Raw genomic sequence first — 25,188 nt, 5'->3', positions numbered from 1 at the left:
GTGTCACCAAAGACCATGCAGTTGTAAAGGTCAACTGGGCATCAGTGTCCTGATGGTGGGCACTAAGTTTCCATCTAGTTCTTCAGGTCTACAAATCATGAAGGTTTGGGCCCCAGTCTGAGGTTCTACCAGGCACACAATCCTTTTCTACACCACTGCCGATCTCCTATTGTATGTCAACAGCCCCTTCCACCTGCTGCTGTGTGGATCAGAGACTGACCCACACTTGGTATAAACTTACATATGAATGCAAGAAGAATTCTTGCTACAGTCATGCAAAATGCTTATTCTCAGGAAGCCATATGAAGATTATATGGCCAGATAAAGATTATAGCAAGGAGGTCAGTGGAGAGCAATATGTGCAACAGAAAGAGCAGGGAGCCTGATGCCACGGGGCCTGGCATGGTGCTCTAGCTCTGCCATTTGCTGGCTGGTCAGTACTCAAGCCATCATTTCATCTCTCGGAGCTTTGGGTTCCCTGCCATAATCATACCAGCCTTGCAGGGTTCTTGCAGTCGGGCTCTGTGAGGTCATATAGATTACACTCTGCTTAACAGCAGATTGTCAGGCATGTCTTAAGTCCCCAGCAAATATTAGCTGCATAAAGACATAAATGGTGATGAGAACTCAGGGAAAGCAAGAAGTTGTTTTCAGGCAGTAGAAGTTGTATTTGTTGAATTTGAAGTTTTTCCCTTTCATCCTGAACTCCTTGTGTAAAAGAGGAGTGCTTTTTGCATCTCCCTGACACTGTGGAGGACACCAAGAGAAAACACGATGCCTTTCTTTTCTTTGCTAAAATGATACTTTTCTCAAGGTCTCCTCTTGTGACTGCAGCTTGTCCTGACCACTCCAGCCCCTGTTAGCTATTCTTTTGTCTGAACTCCCACACTTTGATTGTCTGTGTCTAAGAACTTTCCGGATGCTGTATTATTCACTCAGCAATTCAAGTGCATCAGTCTATCTCCTAACCTGGATTGTTAGACTTCTCAAAGCCTCTCTTGTCCCTCCATCCTCTCTGTCACCATCACCTTTTGCCATGGAGCAGGCCTTACATAATTTACAGAGTCATCACGGCAGAGTCAGGTGGCTTCTCTGGCTTCTGCTTGAAATCAAAACCTTAAAGTTTTCCAGCAACTCAGGCAGCAGCCTAGGATTTAGGATGTTTCTCACTGGAAATTACCACAGGGATGTAGGACCATGAGCTCTATTACCAGTACTATTGTTCACTTCTAACTTCTAATCCTGTTTCCAACACATCTGATTTCCTTGCACACGTTTGGAGACAGTGATTGTGTCTTCTCTGATTTGTCTTCTCTCCATGGGTGGTGGAACATTGATGGCATCTGGTGGTGACATGGCAGACCTTTGCCACCATCTCCTTCAGCCTCCTCTCCAAGTCACTCACAAGCAAAACACATACTATAAGTAAGGATTGTGTTTGTTCTGCAAACACAGCTTCAAGATGGGTTTTCTGCCTCTTTTTCCTTTGCCTGCCACTCTCTTGACTTCAGCACCCAGCCTCCCCATTGTAGTTGCTGCTCTCCACTGCCTGCAGCCATTCTTAATGCAATTTTCAGGTGCATCACCAGTGGCATGATCAGGAATGCTGTACCTGGTTCATCAATATCCTTCTCAAAACACTGATCCACAAATGAGCACCATTAAGGGGACAGTATGGTATAGTAACCCACTCCAGTGTTCTTGCCTGGAGAATCCCAGGGACAGAGGAGCCTGATGGGTTGCTGTCTATGGGGTCGCACAGAGTCGGCCATGACTGAAGCAACTTAGCAGCAGCAGCAGCAGCAGCACAGTATAGTAGGGGTATAGAATCCCTATAGAATCCCTCAGTGGTAAAGAATCCATCTGCCAGTGTAGGACATATGGATTTAATCCCTGGGTCGGGAAGATGCCCTGGAGAAGGAAATGGAAACCTTTCTACTCCACTTTCTTGTCTGGAGAATTCCATGGACAAAGGAGCCTGGTGGGCTATAGCCCATTAGGTCACAAAAGAGATGGACACAATTTAGTGACTAAATAACAGCAACAAATGGTATAGTAGAAAGAACACGGATGTTGGATTCAAATACTTCAGTTTAGTTCAGTTGCTCAGTCATATCCAACTCTTTGCAACCCCATGGACTGCAGCACGCCAGGCTTCACTGTCCATCACCAACTCCTGAAGTTTATCCAAACTCATGCCCATCGAGTCAGTAATGCCATCCAACCATCTCAGCCTTTGCCATCCCCTTCTCCTTCTGCCTTCAATCTTTCCCAGCATCAGAGTCTTTTCCAATGAGTCAGTTCTTCACATCAGGTGGTCAAAGGATTGGAGTTTCAGCTTCAGCATCAGTCCTTCCAATGAACACCCAGGACTGATCTCCTTTAGGATGGACTGGTTGGATCTCCTTGCAGTCCAAGGGACTCTCAAGAGTCTTCTCCAACACCACAACTCAAAAGCATCAGTTTTTCAGCACTCACCTTTCTTTGTGTCCAACTGTCACATACATACATGAGTATGGAAAAAACCATAGCTTTGACTAGATGGACCTTTGTTGGTAAAGTACTGTCTCTGCTTTTTAATAATGCTAAGTTGGTCATAGGTTTTCTTCCAAGCAACAAGCATCTTTTAATTTCATGGCTGCAGTCACCATCTGCAGTGATTTTGGAGCCCCCCCAAATAAAGTCTGTCACTTTTTCCATTGTTTCCCCATCTATTTGCCATGAAGTGATGGGACCGGATGCCATGATCTTAGTTTTTTGAATGTTGAGTTTTAAGTCAGCTTTTTCACTCTCCTCTTTCACTTTCATTGAGAGACTCTGGTTCATCTTTGCTTTCTGCCATAAGGGTGGTGTCATCTGCATATCTGAGGTTATTGATACTTCTCCTGGCAATCTTGATTCCAGTTTGTGTTTCATCCAGCCTGGCATTTCACATGATGATCTCTGCATATAAGTTAAATAAGCAAGGTGACAATATAACCATTGATGTACTCCTTTCCAGATTTGGAACCAGTCTGTTGTTCCATGTCCAGTTCTAACTGTTGCTTTCTGACCTTCATACAGATTTCTCAGGAGGGAGGTCAGGTAGTCTTGTATTCCCATCTCTTTAAAAATTTTCCAGTTTGTTTTGACCTACACAGTCAAAGGCTTTGGCATAGTCAATAAAGCAGATGTTTTTCTGGAATTCTCTCGGTTTTTCAATGATCCAACAAATGTTTGCAGTTTGATCTCTGGTTTCTCTGCCTTTTCTAAATCCAGCTTGGACATCTGGAAGTTCACAGTTCAAGTACTATTGAAGCCTAGCTTGGAGAATTTTGAGCATTACTTTGCTAGCATGTTAGATCAGTGCAGTTGTGCAGTAGTTTGAACATTCTTTGGCATTGCCTTTCTTTGGGATTAGAATGAAAACAGACCTTTTCCAATCCTGTGGTCACTGCTGAGTTTCCAGATTTGGTTGCATATTGAGTGTAGCACTTTCACAGCATCATCTTTTAGGATTTGAAATAGCTCAACTGGAATGCCATGACCTCCACTAGCTTTGTTCGTAGTGATGCTTCCTAAGGCCCACTTGACTTTGTATTCCAGGATGTCTGGCTCTAGATGAGTGATCACACCATCATGTTTGTCTGGGTCATGAAGATCTTTTTTGTATAGTTCTTCTGTGTATTCTTGCCACCTCATTTTAATATCTTCTACTTCTGTTAGGTCCCTACCATTTCTGTCCTTTATTGTGCCCATCTTTGCATGAAATGAAATTCAAATAGACCTGTGTTTAAATCTGCCTCTGAGTGACTGTCTCAGCCTCAGTTTTTACCTCTGAAAAATGGGTTATTGTGTGGATTAAAGGTTATGTATATAAGGCACCTGGCACACAGTGGGCCCTGCATAAATGCTTGTCTGTGTACTGCTCATGTTAAATGTATTGTTGGTTTAGCAGTCAAGCTTATTGTCAGTGGTCCTCTGTGGCCTGGAGACATGTCAGTGTGGGCGACATGTGGGGAAGTCTTGCACTTAGAGCAGCCTACACCAGCAGTGAGTAATGAGCCAGTGTCTCTGCTGGAAGTGGATCTTGGATGTAATTGTTGTCGAGTCAGAAAAAAATTCATATTCTCTGCCAAATAGATAAGTATGTCTTTCTTTCTTGTCCAAGTCATACAGGACAGGGCTTCTGAATGAATCCCATGATAGGTCACTAGAAATGCAACTCTGAATTGATACCAAATTACCCAGTAATGTTGGGGTCCAGTTGCTTCCATTTCAATCAATAAATGGATCATTACCATTCAGCTTATATTTCCTTATTTTCCTTATAAGGATCTCATGATGGTTTTAGGAACCAGCTGATTTATTTCTGACTAGTACAGTGCTGGAATATAGTGCTCTTTATTGACTTTTTCTTAAAAATCCCTAACCTTCAAACACATAACCAAATTTTAGAATTGCCATAGGTTGTAGAAGAGAGACAGGTGAGAAGACTCTAAAAGTTAACATTTGCCTATTTATTAGACTTTAAAAAAAATTTAGAATCCTGATGGAAGAAGTTTGCTTTAAAGAAAAGTGCATTTGGGAAATGTTTACTGTGAAGTTCAGAAAAGTTTCACAAGAAAATTAAACTAAAAGCATTCCTCACTTCCTTCTGATTCTCCCTCTTGGAATTTTTGATGGTGCTTGATGCTCTTTAAAGTGAGGCTTTAAAAAAAAATTTTTTTAATAGCCATGCCTCATGGCATGTGGAATCTTAGTTCCCCAACCAGGGATCAAACCCTTGCCCCCTGAACTGGCAGAGCAGAGTCTTAACTACAGGACCACCAGGGAAGTCCCTAAAGTGAGCATTTGACAGCAGAGACCCCACCAGGCCTGACTCTGAGGTCAGCACTGCCTTTCCTCCTGGGACTCCAGTTCTATATACATATGTTTCCATTTTCCCCTTCATACCAAGACACATGTCAAACTTTCCTATAGATAAACCCCATGAAGCATTAAGTTTAGCCAAAGGTTCCTTTGAGCAAATTCCCCAGACTCCATCCAAAGATCCATCGCCAGCTCCCTCAAAGTGTTGTTTTGTGAAGCTCTCAGACATGGTCAGATATTGTTTCCAGGGGTGGGAGCAGGACTGAGTCTAGTTCCACCAGGATGCTCAGTTCTGACTGTATTCCTCCAGAATGTTTTCCATGACCTCAGGGATGATCATCTGCCTCACAAGTTGAAAGAAGAATTTAGCCCCTTATTCAAGATGAAAGGGAAAAAAAATCCTTCACTGCATCTTGATTGTGTATGATGCAGGGAGAGGTGTAGGAAAGGGGATTCCTGAGACACCAGAAGAGCTTGGGATCTGTGTTGTGATTTCTTACCAGCAGTAAGATCAGGAGGTAGCATTTTTATTTATTTATTTAGTCATTCATTTATTTTCTTTGGAGTCTCACTGTGTGTTCGTTGCATTGTCCTTGTGAGAGGGCGTCTCCCCGACTCCCTCTCCCGACATCCACAGGCTGGTTGACTGGTCTAGGCTGTGAGTGTCTTATTGCTGCTCTAGTGCTGCTCCCGGGTCTTGGTGGACATTAAGTAAAGGTTTCTTCAGTGAAGAAAGCAGTGCATGGAGGCAGGAGCTGAGTCTTATTCATCACTGTCCTATTCCCAGGTGCCATCCTGGCACACACACAGCAGGTGCTCTGTAAATGCCAGGTGTGAATGGATGTGAATGGCACCTGACGTAGCATTCAAGACAGGGGATGGGAGTGAAGAGAAAGAACAGAGTGAGAATGTGGCCATTTCTATGTGAACACAGAAGGCACCTTGAGTATCTATTCTTATAGTGTGTTGCCTATTTAAAAACAGAACTCTAGGGGACATAATTCAGTGTCATCTTATCCAGGGGCTAGGGGAAATCAGAAACAAGATCTTAGTAAAAAGTGAAATGCTTTAAGTCAGATTTTAAAGCTTGGGAGAACAATGGCCTTGTGAACTAAGCTATTAGTGGAACAGGTTGAGCTTGGGATGTTGACCAGGGTGAGTGTTAGTTCCTCAGTCGTGTCTGACTCTTTGCAATCCCATGGACTGTGTAACCCACAAGGCTCCTCTGTCCATGGGATTCTCCAGGCAAGAATACTGGAGTGGACTGCATGCCCTCCTCCAGGGGATCTTCCCAACCCAGGGATTGAACCCAGGTCTCTTGCATCCTTACCAACTGAGCCACCAGGGAAGCCATTAAAATATTTTTTTCAAATCACCTATTGCTTTTTTTTTTTTTTTTTTAGTAAAAGCTGATTTTTTTTTTTATATATATGAAGGTTGAAGATAAGTCCAAAGAGAGAATCCACTGTTTTAACTCCACACGTGATTTTTCAATGTTCCCAGGTTGTGAATGCTGTAGGAGGTGTCTCCTTTCTGGATTCAGTCACTCCCATGGATTATTTCCCTGGATTAAATTTGGAAGGTTATCCTAACAGAGACAGTACGAAGTATGCTGAGATTTATGGCATTCCATCTGCTCACACTTTATTACGAGGGACACTGAGGTACAAGGTAAGTGGCTCTATTTGAGATGAACAGGTTGCCCGTTTTGATGTAAGTAATGCAAGCATGTAATTTTTCTTCGTAATCAAAATAATTAAGATGATAAACCAGATTGGAGTCTGTTCTGAGAACTCTTTGGATTGAATATTTCAGGAGATAACACGGCTGGAGCAAAAATGGAGTTTTTGACTCATGAGAATTGTGGGGGAAGGTGAAGGGCCAGCTTCAGATGTACTCAGGTTTGGGGGTCCAGTGACCTCACGGGGACTTGGTTTCTCTCCACCTCTCAGCTCTTCCTTCAAGCTTTGGTTGTGTCCCCTGCCTCACAGAATGGCAGGATGGTAGCAGGATCTTGGGTTCACATCCATTGAGAATGAAAAACTACATCTTCACAGTCAAAAATAGAGTTTTAATCTCATGGGCCCCTGAGATCAGTGCAAAAAAAGGTGCCAATCAGCTTTGGCCCCTGTTTTTCATACCCAGAGCTGATAATGTGGTCAGTGTCACCTTCCCCAAAGCAAATCGTAAATGTTTTTTAACCACAAAATAGAGTGTAGATACTAGGACCATAAATACAAATGTCCAGTACACATTTTTGAATCACAGAAGAATAGTTACAAGTGTGACCAGATTAAGACAACCAATATAATGGTTTCCTAGGGCTGTATAATGAATTACTATGAAAGTTTTAACAACAGAAATGTATCCTCTCAACAGAGTGTGTGTAGGGTTTGTGTCTTCTGGAGGTTTCCAGGGAGAAACCTTCTCGTGCCACTCTCACCTGACTACCAGTGATTGCGGGCAGTTCTTGGTGTTCTTTAACTTGTAGACGTATTGGTCCCATCTCTGCCTCCATCTTCATATCATCTTCTCCTGCTTATGTCACTGTGTCCTGTCCTCTTCTTGCCAGGACACCAGTCACTGTATTTAGGACCCACCCTAAATACTGAGATCCTTAACTAATTACATTTGCAAAGATTCACATGAGGTCTTTGAGGTCCTGAGTGGTCATGAATTATGACAGGTACATATTCAACCCTCTATTACTAGCATACCTAATATACATAGACCTCTAAAAATTAGGGATCTGATTTCAGATCTCACTGCCCTATGAGATTTCCTGGTACCTGTGCTCTCATGAATGTGATTTCCTCACTGGGAACTAAATGAATTGTCAGTGATAACATCTTAAGTAGATAGAAGAACCATGGATGTTTCATAAGCCTTTAGGCACAGGACAAATACTAGTGGAAACTGAAGTCATGCCCTCCCCAGATCTGGCAGATTCTTGATTCTGTTTTCTTCTTGTTCTAAGACGGTAAGTAGGAACTATTTTTTTCAGGGGATTCAGAAGTTAGGACTTTATGATCAGTTAGTCAGTTCAGTCAGCTCAGTTGCTCAGTCATGTCTGACTCTCTGTGACCCCATGAACTGCAGCACACAAGGCCTCCCTGTCAATCACCAACTCCCAGAGTTTACCCAAACTCATATCCATCCAGTCGGTGATGCCATCCAGCCATCTCATCCTCTGTCGTCTCCTTCACCTCCTGCCCCCAATCCCTCCCAACATCAGGGTCTTTTCCAAAGAGTCAACTCTTTGCATGAGGTGGCCAAAGTATTGGGGTTTGAGTTTCAACATCAGTCCTTCCAATGAACACCCAGGACTGATCTCCTTTAGAATGGACTGGTTGGATCTTCTTACAGTCCAAGGGACTCTCGAGTCTTCTCCAATACTACAGTTCAAAAGCATCAATTCTTCGGCACTCAGCTTTCTTCACAGTCCAACTCTCACATCCATACATGACCACTGGAAAAAACATAGCCTTGACTAGACAGACCTTTGTTGGCAAAGTAATGTCTCTGCTTTTCAATATGCTATCTAGGTTGGTCATAACTTTTCTTCCAAGGAGTAAGCGTCTTTTAATTTCATGGCTGCAGTCACCATCTGCAGTGATTTTGGAGCCCCCCCAAAATAAAACCTGACACTGTTTCCACTGTTTCCCCATCTATATGCCATGAAGTGATGGGACCAGATGCCATGATCTTCGTTTTCTGAATGTTGAGCTTTAAGTCAACTTTTTCACTCTCCTCTTTCACTTTCATCAAGAGGCTTTTTAGTTCCTCTTCACTTTCTGCCATAAGGGTGGTGTCATCTGCATATCTGAGGTTATTGATATTTCTCCCAGCAATCTTGATTCCAACTTGTGTTTCTTCCAGTCCAGCATTTCTCATGATGTACTCTGCATGGAAGTTAAATAAGCAGGGTCACAATATACAGCCTTGAGTGCTCCTATTCCAACCAATCTGTTGTTCCATTTCCAGTTCTAACTGTTGCCTCCTGACCTGCATATGGGTTTCTCAAGAGGCAGGTCAGGTGGTCTGGTATTCCCATTTCTTTCAGAATTTTCCAGTTTGTTGTGATCCACACAGTCAAAGGCTTTGGCATAGTCAATAAAGCAGAAATAGATGTTTTTCTGGAACTCTCTTGCTTTTTCGATGATCCAGCGAATGTTGGCAGTTTGATCTCTGGTTCCTCTGCCTTTTCTAAAACCAGCTTGAACATCTGGAAGTTCACGGTTCACATATTGCTGAAGCCTGGCTTGGAGAATTTTGAGCATTACTTTACTAGCATGTGAAATGAGTACAATTGTGCGGTAGTTTGAGCATTCTTTGGCATTGCCTTTCTTTGGGATTGGAATGAAAACTGACCTTTTCCAGTCCTGTGGCCACTGCTGAGTTTTCCAAATTTGCTGGCATATTGAGTGCAGCACTTTCACAGCATAATCTTCCAGGATTAATTCTATCACCTCCACTAGCTTTGTTCATAGTGATGCTTTCTAAGGCCCACTTGACTTCACATTCCACGATGTCTGGCTCTAGGTGAGTGATCACACCATCGTGATTATCTGGGTCATGAAGATCTTTTTTGTACAGTTCTTCTGTGTATTCTTGCCACCTCTTCTTAATATCTTCTGCTTCTGTTAGGTCCATACCATTTCTGTCCTTTATCGAGCCCATCTTCGCATGAAATGTTCCCTTGGTATTTCTAATTTTCTTGAAGAGATCTCTAGTCTTTCCCATTCTATTGTGTTCCTCTATTTCTTTGCATTGATCTCTGAGGAAGGCTTTCTTATCTCTCCTTGCTATTCTTTGGAACTCTGCATTCAGATGCTTATATCTTTCCTTTCCTCCTTTGCTTTTTGCTTCTCTTCTTTTCACAGCTATTTGTAAGGCCTCCTCAGACAGCCATTTTGCTTTTTTGCATTTCTTTTCCATGGGGATGTTCTTGATCCCTGTCTCCTGTAGAATGTCATGAACCTCATTCCATAGTTCATCAGGCACTCTCTCTATCAGATCTAGGCCCTTAAATCTATTTCTCACTTCCAGTGTATAATCATAAGGGATTTGATTTAGGTCATACCTGAAAGGTCTAGTGGTTTTCCCTACTTTCTTCAATTTAAATCTGAATTTGGCTATAAGTTCATGATCTAGGCTACAGTCAGCTCCCAGTCTTGTTTTTGCTGACTGTATGGAGCTTCTCCATCTTTGACTGCAAAGAATATAATCAATCTGATTTCGATGTTGACCATCTGGTGATGTCCATGTGTAGAGTCTTGTCTTGTGTTGTTGGAAGAGGGTGTTTGCTATGACCAGTGCGTTCTCTTGGCAAAACTCTATTAGCCTTTGCCCTGCTTCATTCCATACTCGAAGACCAAATTTGCCTGTTACTCCAGGTGTTTCTTGACTTCCTACTTTTTGCATTCCAGTCCCCTATAATGAAAAGGACATCTTTTTTCGGTGTTAGTTCTAAAAGGTCTTGTAGGTCTGCATAGAACCATTCAAGTTCAGCTTCTTCAGCATTTCTGCTTGGGGCATAGGCTTGGATTACCGTGATATTGAATGGTTTACTTTGGAAACGAACAGAGATCATCCTGTCATTTTTGAGATTGTATCCAAGTACTGCATTTCAGACTCTTTTGTTGACCATGATGGCTGCTCCATTTCTTCTAAGGGATTCCTGCCCGCAGTAGTAGATATAATGGTCATCTGAGTTAAATTCACATTTAACTCAGATTTTAGTCCATTTTAGTTCGCTGATTCCTAGAATGTCGTCATTCACTCTTGCTATCTCCTGTTTGACTACTTCCAATTTGCCTTGATTCACAGACCTAACATTCCAGGTTCCTATGCAATATTGCTCTTTACAGCTTCGGACCTTGCTTCTATCATCAGTCACATCCACAACTGGGTGTTGTTTTTGCTTTGGCTGCATCCCTTCATTCTTTCTGGAGTTATCTCTCCACTGATCACCAGTAGCATATTGGGCACCTACCGACCTGGGGAGTTCCTCTTTCAGTATCCTATCATTTTGCCTTTTCATGCTGTCATGGGGTTCTCAAGGCAAGAATACTGCAGTGGTTTGCCATTCCCTTCTCCAGTGGACCACATTCTGTCAGACCTCTCCACCATGACCCATCCTTCTTGGGTGGCCCCACACGGCATGGCTTAGTTTCATTGAGTTAGACAAGGCTGTGGTCCGTGTGATCAGATTGGCTAGTTTTCTGTGATTATGGTTTCAGTGTGTCTGCCCTCTGATGCCCTCTGGCAACACCTACCATCTTACTTGGGTTTATCTTTCCTTGGACGTGGGGTATCTCTTCACGGCTGCTCTAGCAAAGTGCAGCCGCTGCTCTTACCTTGGATGAGGTCAGCCCCTCCTGACCTTGAACATGGAGTAGCTTCTCTCAGCCCTCCTGCACTGGTGCAGCCACAGCTCCTTGGACGTGGGGTAGCTCCTCTTGGCCGCCGCACCTGACCTCGGACGTGGGGTAGCTCATCTGGCCACCGCCCCGACTTTGGATGTGGGCTAGCTCTTCTCGGCTGCTCCTGCGCCATTGCAGCCTGGTGCTGTAGGTCACCGCTCCTAAGCTTCTGATAACTTTAGGTATATAATCTCTGGCCAAATGTATAGACCCCAAAAAAGAGGTTTTTAAGATATTTAAGAATGAACTAAAGCTCTCAAGAATGTGTAGGGGTGAGAACCATCCCACCGAACCTGAGAGAATGGATGTCAACAGAGTTCATATTCATGAGGGCCACCACCCTGAGCAATGTCAGTAACCCTTCAAGTAGCCAGAATGTTCTTTTCAGTGTTAGAGATGAGACCCTGTCACCCAAGTATGATTGGGAGACTTTGACTTTTTCCCTGCACCTGCTTATCACATGAGTCCTTCTAGACCCAGCTTAATATCACCTTCTCATGGGATCTTAACTCCTCTCCTTGACTCCCCTCCCCCACATCTGTGTGAGTTCTCCTTGGTGCTCCCACAGCTATGATAGCCCACTCTAGGGCAGTCCTCAGTGGTCGTGGTTTTGCTCTCTAAGGACCAGGCTTTATTCATTTGTCTTATCTGAGCCTTCTCCTGGACTATAGTGTCTTCATGGGTGGGGAATGCATATTTCATCTCTGTGGCCTCAGCCCTAAGCACAGCAATTTGCTAAGGACTTACTGATAAAGGAATACACATAATAAATTCATCTCAAGAGGTCACCATAAAAATATATTTCTGAGATTGAGAAATAGCTCAGACATGTCTCAGTATCTGAGATTTTGGAAGAAAAGCACTCCAGCATTTATCAGATCCTAGAAGCAAGCTGGAAATACTGCTGTTTTGTTTCTCCTCTTTGAACTGTATTTACATTGGGTTAGAGCAAATGAGTGTGAATTCTTTAATTAGTAACCTTTGAACAGTTTCGGTGGTACAGCTTTTCAGAAATGTGAAAATCCACACATTAAATGATGAAATATCCAATGGCAACAGAAACTATATCTTAATAACTTTATTGCTTTCTGAAATAATTTCCTGCCTTTCTCTTCTTCCTCCTCTTCCTTCTATTCTCTCTCTGTTTCTCTCTCTCTAACTGCAGTGGCTATAAAGCCCCTTATTTTGACTTTCTCATTGCACCCTCCCCCCACCATGATTTGCTCACAAGAGAACATACATTATGATCTTCCTTCACTTTATTATCACTCAGAATCCATGCATCCTGTCATTTGTTTTTAGCATACTGGATGATGGATAATGGGGCGAGTGCGTGGGGATGAAGGACACACATACTTTCTATGCCTGCAGTTCAGCAGCTGAATAGACAGTGAATTACAGTTTGTGTTAAGTGCCATTGTAGAGGTATGCACAAAATACTGCAGGAACCCAGGGAAGGGAGTGCCCACTTACCTAGTGGTGAGCTCAGATGCACTGAACTGGGCCTTAAGAGTAAACATTTCATAGGTGAGAAAGAGGTGTTACCACATTCCAGGCACAGGCAGTGTGCACCAAGGCCCATGTCTCTGGAAGAGCCCAGCAGCTTATTTAGGGAATGTGAGTGGTGGAGAAGACCATTAGTGAGTCAGGCTGGAGGGGTTGATTGGCATGGGTTTCATGCCAAGAACTTTGGCCTGTCCTACAAGAATTAAGGACCCATGAGGAATTTTTATCAGTGGTGACATTTTAGAAATTTCGAATTCTTACCTTTTCCCCTGCTCCTTATTTGCATTAGAATAATGACTCAAGGAGTGGAATGGATTTTCTGCTTTGGGGGATATTCTTACATGCTCCTTCTTCCATTATAAAAGAGAGGACAACTATTCTGTTAAATATAATTCTGCTGACTTGAGTGTGTAACACAAGAGGAAATTTGCTTGTATGCTGTCAGAAAAGCACCACTCACATGTTACCAAGAAAAAGTAAAGACCCTGTTTCGCAAGTTCTCTTAAGTAAACCAGTGGAATGGCTGTTACACTACTGATTTTGGTTTGAACCAAAGGGTGGCTGCATCAATGCTAGCAATACAAATGGCTATCTTCTGCCAGTTTTCTAAATGAATTATGAAGATAGATTCTTCTTTTAAAAAGAATTAAAAGACAATTGTAGACATTTTCATGTGTTGCTTACCAAATCTTGTTACAGGGGTATGCCAAAGCTTTGAGTGGATTTGTGAAGTTGGGTCTCATAAACAGAGATGCGTTTCCTGCCCTTCAACCTGATGCCAATCCGCTCACCTGGGTGAGTGACTCTGGAATTACACATTGTCTGCTGCTCTTCAGAAATGCCTTCTGAAATGGTCAGGTTTGAACCTGGGTTTTAACCAGCAAAGAACCCACCCTATGGTATATGTGCAGGAAGTTAAATCCTAGTTCCAAAGTCCCCTTTCCCTTCACTGTTTTGGGAGGATGGAGGGGACATGGAGGCTGACCCATGGGGCCTATTTCCTGTGGCAGCTTGTACCACTTGATTGCCCCCTCAGCCCTGAGCAGAAATGGGCTTGCCCTCTGCGTTGGGCTCTGAGCTTTGCCGCTTGTCTAAGTGCTGGCCCCATTGACGAGAGTTAAACTAGGGCCTCCTGAACCTGGGAAGGCAGGAGAGCTCCTGGTGGTATTCCAGAACTGATTCCCAACGCCCGAATTAGGTCAACCATTTGTAACCATGAGGAGTTTGAGTTTTTAAGTACTTAGTTTATGCACATATCTGTATTGTATTTAAATCCTACAGTCTCAGGGTTAGAAGGAACTTTGGAGACTTGGAGTGAGTGAGTGAAAGTCGTTTAGTCGTGTCCGACTCTTTGCAACCCTGTAGACTATATGGTCCATGGAATTCTCCAGGCTAGAATACTGGAGTGGGTAGCCTTTCCCTTCTCCAGGAGATCTTCCCAACGGAGGAATCGAACCCAGGTCTCCTGCATTGCGGGCAGATTCTTTACCAGCTGAGCTATCAGGGAAGTCCTGGAGACTTGGAACTGAATGTAAATAAAGCTTCCACTAACTGCCAAGAATTAATTTGTTACCAACTGGTTGTCCAACTTAAATTAACATGCCCATATTTCAATAGAGATGCCAGAAATCTGTCCCAAGGAGATAAGAATCTGTACTGCTAATCCCATAAGTCTCCCAGTGAAGCTGTGGTATTCTTGTTAGCTGGTTGCTTTTAAATTCTCATTTTTTGTGTATATAAGAGTTTTTTCAATCTAAGTTTCAGCTTCATAAATTAACTTGTTGGACAGAAGTGAATAAATATCCATGGAATGAATCTAATATTGAGGCAATTTGATTGGGAAGGTTGGTACAAGCATTCTTGGGGCTGGTCCCCTTATCTTGGCAGCTACAGTCTAGAACAGGGGCTGGCAAACTGTTTTTTTGGTAAAAGACCAGATTGTAACTTTTTTAGGCTTTTGTGGGTCACATGGTCTCTGTCAGACTCCTCAGTTCAGACTGCTTATAAAAAAAAGAGCATGACCATGTTTCAATAAAAGTTTTTATTTACAAAACCAGGTGGTGAGCTCAATTTGGTCTGTGAACTAGTGTTTTTTTTTTTCCTCTTTGTGGGAAGGTTTTTGATTTTTAATTGGAGGATAATTGCCTTACAGTGTTGTGTTAGTTTCCGCTGTACAACAAAGTAAATCAGCTACATGTATACATATATCCTCTCCCTCTTGTCCCTCCCTACCAACCCCCATCCCCCCACCCAGGTCATCACAGAGCACCAAACTGAGCTCCCTGTGCTATATAGTAACTTCCCACTAGGTATATTTTACACATGGTAGAGTATATATAGTGTGTGTGTGTGTATGTGTGTGTGTATATATATATATCCATTCTCCCCATTTTTCACCTTCTTCTTCCCTTGCCGAGCAAGCTTGTTGATCTTTAATCTAGAGCACAGCCTGGAGAAAGTCTTGTTTAGAAAATGGAAAAAGCTATGAACACCGTTTAACTGTTCTTCCTTTGAGATTTTATTATCTGCACAATCTCCCTCATTTCCTGAACTTACAAAAGAATCGTGGTTGCTACTAGCAACCACAGCAAAGATCCTTTTACTCTATCCTGGCCAAAACAAGAATACCAAATCCTAGACTTCTGGAGGGCAAGGGATAATGGGTGAAAGGTGATGAAGAGGATCTGCAAAGGCAGGCAAAGTGATCACAAATATGATATTACTCTTTTGGTTGATTTGGTGCTATGACTCATTTTTATTGCTGAAATATCATGCTAAAATACCACCCATTTATTGATGTGTAGGTGTGCAGACATATGTATGCACATGTGTATGCCACAATTTACTGTTTCTAATTATCTCTAATTTACAATTTGAGGTCCAGTGTCTTCCTAGGATAATCTCTAAACTTATTTTTTATTCTATTTGGAACTTAGAAGCTGTATCTTTGTTTTTCTAACCAGAAAGAACTCCTCTGTGATCTAGTTGGGATTTCATCCTCTTCCAAATGTGATGTGCTTAAGGAAGCTGTCTTTAAGAAACTGGGAGGAGACACAACCCAGTTGGAGGCTCTCGAATGGTAAGCACGCACCAGTCAACCTAGAGCAAAACACTGGATCAATGATCACTTAGTTCTTTCTAGTCGAAGAAAGGTCAAGATAGAAACAGACATTTCACATTGTCTAATGTTGGCCCGTTGTAGAGAGATTACCACACACTATGTACATAAGGGGATTAAAAAGTAGGTACAGAGAGGAATTCAATGGCAATTATAACTTGAGAAATACTTATTTTTGAGAAACATCATTACTCAGTTTTCGAGAAAGGTAGGGTATTTTTTCTCTCCTGTAGGAGATTCTCCCACTCTTCTTTACTTTAAAATACTTATTCACCTGGCCGTGACACATTCTGCTGGTATCCTTCACATGGGACAACCAACCTGTAAGTTAATCTCAGGAGAAGCTTGGCAACAGTGTGCACTGACTCTGTCAGGTCTGGCTCCAGGCAGCACTCATGGGAGAGTCTGGGGATGATTCTAAAGGTGAAAACATTACTGTTATTATTTAACAGGAACTTGGGAGTCCTATAACTTGAGCTGTCATCTTATGATTCTGCCCTTTCAAGACGAAATCCAATGAGTGTTCCCTTCTGCTTCCCAAGTGAGCGTGTATGTAGGACTTGGAATTAACGCAGCCATCTCTTATTTTTCTCAGGTTAGGGCTACTCGGGGATGAACAAGTCCCTCAGGCCGAGTCTCTCGTGGATGCCCTCTCCAAGCATCTGGCCGTGAAACTTTCCTATGGTAGGCCATGGGCTATGAGCTGAACATCTCAGAAGGATCTTAAGAGCCAGTGAATTAGATTGGAGAGCAGGAGTCACACAGTGGGAATGGACAAATGTGATGTGAGGGAAAGAGCACTAGGGCTATTTCTCCAGAGGGAAGACTAAGAGAACTACTAAGTAAGAGTGAACTGGAAAATATGGCAAAGGAAACCATAATTAGTTTTACTTTTAATTTTTGACACATTAAGGGAGTGCTGAAGCAGCATTCTGGGGAGAATAGAGGATGGCCTCTCCAGCAGTACTCTAGTGTCTGTAACTGGGTTAGAGTGAGACCAGTCTGGACAGAGGAATCTGGTCAGAGTTATCATTTCCTTGAATTTTTAATTTGTCCTTTGGGCTTCAAAGCAGTATATCTAATTATTTAAGGATATACATAATGGGAAGGAAAACTTGAAAGAAGAAGGGGAGGAGCAGGGGGATGAAATATGGTATTGGAGTTGTAATGATAATGACATTTTCAAATGTATATTTGTTAATTTTAAGGTCCTGGAGAGAAAGATATGATTGTGATGAGAGACAGCTTTGGAATCAGACATCCTTCTGGACATTTGGAAAATAAAACTATTGATCTTGTGGTTTATGGGGATGTCAATGGTTTTTCAGCCATGGCTAAAACTGTGGGGTTACCCACTGCTATGGCAGCCAAGATGTTACTTGATGGTAAGTTCTTTCATTGAAGGACCAAGTCTGTCTCCATATTATCTTGAAGTCATTCAACACCTGGATGACAACAAGACTAATCAAATAGTCTTCAGTATGACACTGGCTTTCACTAAAAGTGAGCCAGTTCAGAGATCCAAGTTCTGGCTGACTGGGAGATCACCTTGTGATGAGTAAAAATTATGGGCTTTGGAGTTAGACCTGATTTCTGTTCCAGGTAAGCCCCAAGACGGCTGAGTGATGGAATGCCAGTTACTTAGAATCTCTGCATCAGAGTTCCTTCATCTGTAAAGTGGGGAAATTGTCATCACTAATCTGTGGGGTTGTATGACATTGAAGTGAAATAATACATAAACCTCCTATCACATAGAAGGGGTCCCCAGGGAATATTAACTGCCTTCTTTTCTTTCCTTTTTTTTTTTTTCTTTTTTTTTGTATTTTTGGGTGGTAACACTGAAATAGTAGAGGGTAGTCACTTCCAGATTTTCAAAAATATAAGCCATATTTTATTAATCCTCATATCACAACATACTATCAATGCTCAGTATATGTTTTGAACGAAAAGAATTCAAATTTCAACTTTCCTTAAGGTCATATATGCTTTCAGTAAGCATGATCTCTGAATATAACACCTCATTTTGTCCTTGTAAAGGTGTGAAGGGAATAAAAAACATCAAAGCACATAAATGTGAAATAAACAAGATATATCTATAGTAGCATATTGTTGTTGTTTAGTTGCTAAGTTGTGTCCAACTCTTCGTGACCCTATGGACTGCAGCCCACCCCCCTCACCTGTCTGTAGAATTTTCCAGGCAAGAATACTGGAGTGGTTTGTTATATCCTTCTCCAGGGGATCTTCCAGGCCAGGGATCAAACCTGTGTCTCCTGCGCTGGTAGGCAGATTCTCTAACACTGAGCCACCAGGGAATGTTAGTCTATATCCAGTGAAACTACCTACTAGTCAGTGAGGAACTATAGTGAAGAAGTGATGTGGGATGAGGTCATCATGGCCTTTAAGGAAAGTACCTGAATTTATTCTTTCAGCCATCCTAACAGATGCCAGTGCCCAAGTTACCACATTGGTTTCTTTTTTTTTTTTTGGTCACACCGTGCAGCATGTAGGATCTAAGTTCCCAGACTGGGAATTGAACCTATGCCTCCTGCAGTGGAAGTGTGGATGGAGTCTTAACCACTGAACTGCCAGGGAATTCCCTCAGATTGGGGTAATTTCATTGTGTTGGTGTTCAAAGATGATATCAGCAAATCATACCAGTTAGGTTTACAAGTTTTCTTTCTTATACTTTTTTCTCTGATCTGGTAGTTAATGCAGTTAAGTGTATAAATTCAGACTCAGCCCCTAAGTTCAGCTGTGCTACCCATGAACCCCTTTTCCTTACAGTGTGTTGATTATGTAATAATTTAGTAGGAGATATTTAAGCTGCTATTAAAAAAAAAATCCCTAGGCTGCCAACAATTCATTAACTTGGAGTTTACTGCTATATGGTGATTCTTGCTGTAGAAATTAACTGTTCTTAACACCTTTAAAATGGTAACTTCAAACTTATTTTCTTCTAGGTGAAATTCAAGCTAAAGGCCTGATGGGACCCTTTTCAAAGGAGATCTATGGACCAATATTGGAGCGAATTAAAGCAGAAGGCATTATGTATACTACACAGAGCACAATCAAACTATAATTGAGAATTATATTTTGTTTTGATCTTCCCAGCCAACACAGCTCTGAACTTCTGTGCAGCAAGCATGCTTGTTAATGTGATATTTTAAAACATAAAGCATGATATGTTTTGATATGTCAATACAATGGTGTTTTTGAAATATAAATCTCTATTTTAATACGAAAACATTTGTTATAAGAGATGCCAGTAATTATCAGAGAACTTTAATAATTCTATCATGTATTTTTTTCATGTGTATGTAAAAATGATAATGCTTGTACTACTTGTTAACTTATTATGCAACTTTTTTTCTTACAAGAATATATTTTCCTATAATTAGCAGGGGAAGTTTTATCTTTTTAGTAAGAAGAAAATTTCTTCACACAGCTTTATTTTTGTTTTGCTCTTGTTTTTCAGGCTGATTCAGCTGGATGTTTCTAGATTACCTGTCTACAAGCTTTTGCAATAATGCTATTTTGTGCCTTTTTGTAAAATTATGATTTAAGAAAGTGACATTTCTGATAGTTTCCTCTTTAATGTTTAGAAAAGGAATAGGTAAGATTAAATCAAAATCTACAGGATCAGCCCATTAGGCACAGGAAAAGAATCTAACAAATCTAAGATTCTTTTGTGATAAAAAGCACTCAACAAACTAGGAATAGAAGGGAATTCTTTGACCTGATAAAGCGTACCTATGAAAAACCCAGAGCTAATATCATACTCAATGATGAAAGACTGACGGATTCTCCCCTGAAATCAGGGACAAGACAGAGATGTACACTCATGCCATTTCTATTCAGCTTGTACTGGAAAGTCTAGATGGGGCAGTTAGGCAAGAAAATGAAATAAAAGACATCCAGATTAGAAAGAAAGATGTAAAACTATCTCTGTTTGCAGATGATATAATCTTATACATAGAAAATGCAAAAGAATAATCTAAGAAAACATTAGATCTAATACATGAGTTCATCAGTTGCAGGATACAAGATTAACATTCAAAAATTGATTGTACTGGTACACAGTATCAATGAATAAAGCAAAAATGATATTAAGAAAACAATTCTTAAAAAAGTGTAGAATAGGAATAGAATGAGAGTTCAGAAATAATGCTTATTGACTTTTGAAAAAGGTGCTAAGACAATTCAGTTGAGAAAAATAGTCTTTTCATCAAATGGTGCTGAAACAACTGGATATCCACATGCAAAAGAATAAAGTTGGACTCCCTACCTCACAGCACATATAAAACTTATCTCAAATTGGACCAAATACCCAAATATAAGAGCAAACACTGTAACACTTTTAGATGAAATCACAGGTGTAAATCTTCCTGACCTTGGATTAGGCAATGGTTTCTGAAATAAATGACACCAAAGCACGAGCAACAAAAGGAAGAAAATAGATAAATTGGATATCATCATGATTAAAACCTTCTGTGCTTTTAAGAATACCATCAAGAAGGCAAAAGACAACCCACAGAATGAGAAAATGTTGCAAATTATATATCAGGTAAGAGAAGAACTTGAATAGATAGAGAACTATTGTATTCAATAAAAAGTCAAACAGCCTAATTTAAAAAAAAAAAGGATAAAGGATCGGAATTGACAGTTCTCAAAAGAAGATATACAAAAGGCATATGAGCACATGAAAAGATGCTTAACACACGTTAGCTATCAGGGAAATAGAAGTCAAATCTACAATGAGATAGCACTTCAACGTCACCTGGATAGCTACTGTGAAAAAATAGTAAGTGTTGGTGAAAATGTGGAGAAATTGGAACCCTCATAAACTGCTGGTGGAAATATACAATGGTATGGCTGCTTGGAGAAACAGTTTGGCAGTTCCTCAAATGGTTAAACATAGAATTACCATATTATCCCTGGTGAAGGGTGAGGCTTCCCTGGTGGCTCAGACAGCACAGTGTCTGCCTGCAATGTGGGAGACCTGGGTTCCATCCCTGAGTCAGAAAGATCCTCTGGAGAAGGAAATGGCAACCCACTCCAGTACCTTTGCCTGGAAAATCCCATGGACGGAGGAGCCTGGTATGCTACAGTGGGGTTGCAAAAAGTTGGACATGTCTGAGTGACTTCACTTTCACTATATTATCCAGTAATTCCACTCTTAGCTATAGGAAAAAATGAAAATGCATCCACACAACTTGTAAACAGATGTTTATAGTGGCATTATTCATAACAGCCAGAAATAAAAACAAGTCAAATACCCATCAAATAAACAAAATGTGGCATATCCAGACAATGGAATATTATTCAGCAATTAAAAAGAAACTGGGTACTAATACATGCCACGACATGGATAAACTTCAAGTGAAAGAAGCCAGGCAGGAAAAGCCACATATTGTGTGATTTGATTTGTATGAAATGTCCAGAATTGTTAAATCCCTATATGGAGAAAGTAGGTTATTGGTTGCCTAGGACTGGGGGATGTTGGGGAGGAGTGGGAGTGACTGCTAATGAATTTGGGGTTTTGGGGAGGGAGATGAAAATGTTATAGAATTGATTTTGTGGTAATGGAGGTACTACTCTATGACTATACTAAAAACTACTGAACTGTGCACTTTGTGTGAATTGTATGGGGTGAGAATTATTTATCAAGTTGTACAAATTAAACTTTATTTTTCTCCTTGAAGGAAAAATGCTTATGTTGAGGGATATAAATTAAACCTTCTGTGAGACTGTGCTCATATTCTGGCATATGAAACTAATTCTGCTGTCAAAATAAGCAGGTATGATACTTGGGACATATGGCAGTTGAGAAAATATCTATGCTATTTGAAAAGGATCGAAGCTGATTAAGGCCTGGTCCCACTTGTCAAAAATAATTATGTAGAGATCAATAATCTATAAGTAAGTAAAGACATATCTGTTATGGCAGTTTTTTTTTTTAATTACAACATTGATTTTAATATAATCAGTTAGGAGATAATGCTTGTGTTGAATATTCATTGGAAGGACTGATGCTGAAGCTGAAGCTTCAATACTTTGGCCACCTGATGTGAAGAGCTGACTCACTGGAAAAGACTGTGGTGCTGGGAAAGACAGGAAGAGAAGGAGACAACAGAGGAAGAGATGATTGGATGGCATCACCAACTCAATGAGTTTGAGCAAGCTCAGGCAGATGGTGAAGGACAGGGAAGCCTGGCATGCTGCAGTCCATGGGGTCACAGAGAGTCGGACACGACTGAGCAATGAACATCAACAACGGTTGTGTTGCATTGGTTCCACTTGCAGTCTGGAAGAGCACGCAGGTGACACGGGATCCAGGGAACTAGGGTGGGAGGGGGAACCCACTAAGATAACATAGCAACTGGTTTGGCTTTAAGTGATAAAGGGGTAGGATTGAAGAGGGGGATCTAGCGCTAGAAAAGGAAACGTCAGTAAGCTTGAGTAAAGGAAGACAGAAATGCTGCACTGGCTCGCAATAACAAGTCATAAACTAAAGCATACAGGTGGAATCTAGGAAAATGGTACTGATGAACCTATCTGCAAGACAGGAATAGAGACACAATGTAGAGAACAGCTGTGGGCACACAGCGGGGGAGGAGAGGCTGGGACAAACTGAGAGAGTAATACTGACATATATATGTGTGTGTAAAATAGCTGGTGGGAAGTTGCTTGTAGCACAGGGAGTCAGCTCAGTGCTCTGTGATGACTTAGAGGCGGAATGGGGGGAGGTTCAAGAGGGAGGGGATATACATATATATATATATATATACACACACACACATATATAGTTATGACTGATCTGTGTTGTACAGCAGAAACCAACACAACATTGTAAAGCAATTATCCTCCAATTAAAGCTGTCCAGCAAGGATTTCAGTAGTAAAGGTGGTGGTGGTAGGATCTGGGTATGGATGGATAGATTACAATTATGAGCATTTAGCCCTTGAGCTACATTTGTGAATCCCTGGTCTAAAGCTTTTGATAGGCTTAATGCTCACATCTTCTGGATTTTTCTATCTTTTTTGGCCTCCTCCAGATAAAACTGGTATTTATATTTCCCATTTTCCTTGTCCTAGACTCATGAGACACTAGAAGTCCCTCTGAGAAGCAATGTGATTGTTTCTACCACATACTAGCTCTTTCCTTTTCCACAAACTGAGGACAACAATAACCCACAGCATGGTTATAAAGGGTCTGAGAGAATGTAAAAGCCTGATGTCTAGTAGATGTTCAAAAACACTAGTTTTTCTTTTTTTTTGCAATACTCTTTTCAGTAACAATTTGCTTGAAATTTACGTTAAAGATAATGATATTTTAGCTCTAAGATATTTTTCAATGTTTTGGATACATTCGGAAGACTCAAGGATCCATGCCTCTCAGGCAAGTCATGGATGTATCTGCTCCATAAGGAGAGTCGTAAAGTGGTTATAGAGAAGAGACCAAAATTATCATTAGGCCAGCTCTGACTTTACAGAAGAGAAAATATGTCTCACAAAGTTAAATGACTTGCCTAAAGTGATAAGACGTACTACTGAAGTTTGATCAGCATTCAAAAACCCAGGATACTTTTATAAAATTTGGGAAGAACTCTGATTTATAAAACCACCTTACCATGGGTTGTTAGGGTCACCACTAGCCCAAATGAGGCCTTTTTGAGAATTAGAGAAAAGTACTCCTTCTAGGTACTTTTGTCAAAAAATTGTCATCAAATATGTAAATTAGAACAATACACTTATTGTCTAACGGAAAAAGTCATATTAATCATAATGTTATAATAAATATTAATTGTATTAAGTACTGCTGCTGCTGCTAAGTCATTTCAGTCGTGTCCGACTCTGTGCGACCCCATAGACGGCAGCCCACCAGGCTCCCCCGTCCCTGGGATTCTCCAGGCAAGAATACTGGAGTGGGTTGCCATTTCCTTCTCCAATGCATGAAAGTGAAAAGTGAAAGTGAAGTCGCTCAGTCGTGTCTGACTCTTAGCGACCCCATGGACTGCAGCCTACCAGGCTCCTCTGTCTATGGGATTTTCCAGGCAAGAGTACTGGAGTGGGTTGCCACTGCCTTCTCCACATCCTAATCAATATTCAATATCTGTGGTCATGTATGGATGTGAGTGTTGGACTATAAAGAAAGCTGAGCACCGAAGAATTGATGCTTTTGAACTGTGGTGTCGGAGAAGACTATTGAGAGTCCCTTGGACTGCAAGAAGACCCAACCAGTCCATCCTAAAGGAGATCAGTCCTGGGTGTTCATTGGAAGGACTGATGCTGAAGGTGAAACTCAAATACTTTGGCCACCTCATGCAAAGAGTTGACTCATTGGAAAAGACCCTGATGCTGGGAGGGATTGAGGGCAGGAGGAGAAGGGGATGACAGAGGATGCGATGGCTGGATGGCATCACTGACTCGATAGACATGAGTTTGAATGAACTCTGGGAGTTGGTGATGGACAGGGAGGCCTGGCGTGCTGTGATTCATGGGGTCGCAAAGAGTCGGACACGACTGAGCGACTGAACTGAAATGTGCTTTGATTGGCTCCCCAGTAGATGCAATGCACAATTTGCATAGCCATGCAGGTAGCTAGTCTTATCTTTTGTATAGATTAGTCTTCTTTATAATGGTTTACATTTGGTGATTGTATTGGAAATATATTGACCAGACATGAATTCTACTGGAAAGGATCCAGTGAGAAAAGCTGCCTGTTCTGAAGAAATATTTGTTAGTCACTGGCAGCTAATCTAATAACTTCCTATTTCCAATTTTCTTTTAGTCCTAACACTCATTCTTAATTTTACTTAATTAGCAAGAAATACAAAACACAGAGTTAAGTCCTAACTTGAAGCTTCCTGGTGGCTCAAACAGTAAAGAATCTGCCTGCTATGCAGGAGATCCAGGTTCGATCCCTGGGTAGGGAATATCCCCTGGAGAAGTGAATGGGTACCCACTGCACTATTCTTGCCTGGAGAATTTCATGGACAGAGGAGCTGGGTGGGCTACCGTCTATGGGGGTCACAAAGAGTCAGACACGACTGAGTGAATAACAAGAACCAAATAATTTAATAGGGGTAATTGTGCTGTGTTAATACACACTGCTCTGCTGTCCTCAGATGTTCAATTCTGTTTCCTGTGGGCCTTACTGCACAGTTTGGGAATCAACTCTACACACTGTCCCATCCCATCAACCTTTTTTTATGTCCATCATTTCAGAGGGAACATATCCATAATTTTCTTCTACATGTGCCTCAGTACTCCACAAGCAAACACAAGC

The 25,188-nt window shown here is 41.4% G+C and overlaps 1 protein-coding gene across 4 annotated transcripts in view; it reads left to right on the top strand.

Annotated features, from left to right (window-relative positions):
• AASS (aminoadipate-semialdehyde synthase) overlaps positions 1-23,712 on the top strand; it is an 82,116-nt gene extending 58,404 nt beyond the window's left edge. For 3 of the 4 annotated variants that reach the window (XM_024990698.2, XM_059885606.1, XM_059885605.1), the window contains 6 exons: positions 6,355-6,522; positions 13,482-13,577; positions 15,746-15,861; positions 16,496-16,584; positions 17,109-17,285; positions 18,861-23,712. In XM_024990698.2, coding sequence (XP_024846466.1) covers positions 6,355-6,522; positions 13,482-13,577; positions 15,746-15,861; positions 16,496-16,584; positions 17,109-17,285; positions 18,861-18,979 — 765 coding nt within the window. In that variant the 3' untranslated portion in view covers positions 18,980-23,712. The remainder of the gene's footprint in view (positions 1-6,354; positions 6,523-13,481; positions 13,578-15,745; positions 15,862-16,495; positions 16,585-17,108; positions 17,286-18,860) is intronic. The other variant, NM_001109797.1, reaches the window with a different exon arrangement.
• The last annotated feature ends 1,476 nt before the right edge of the window (positions 23,713-25,188 follow it).

This window comes from Bos taurus, chromosome 4 (assembly GCF_002263795.3).
Source record: "Bos taurus isolate L1 Dominette 01449 registration number 42190680 breed Hereford chromosome 4, ARS-UCD2.0, whole genome shotgun sequence".
Lineage (NCBI taxonomy): Eukaryota > Metazoa > Chordata > Mammalia > Artiodactyla > Bovidae > Bos > Bos taurus.
The sequence above is the reverse complement of the archived record's forward strand: the minus strand, read 5'-3'. Positions and strand labels throughout refer to the sequence as shown.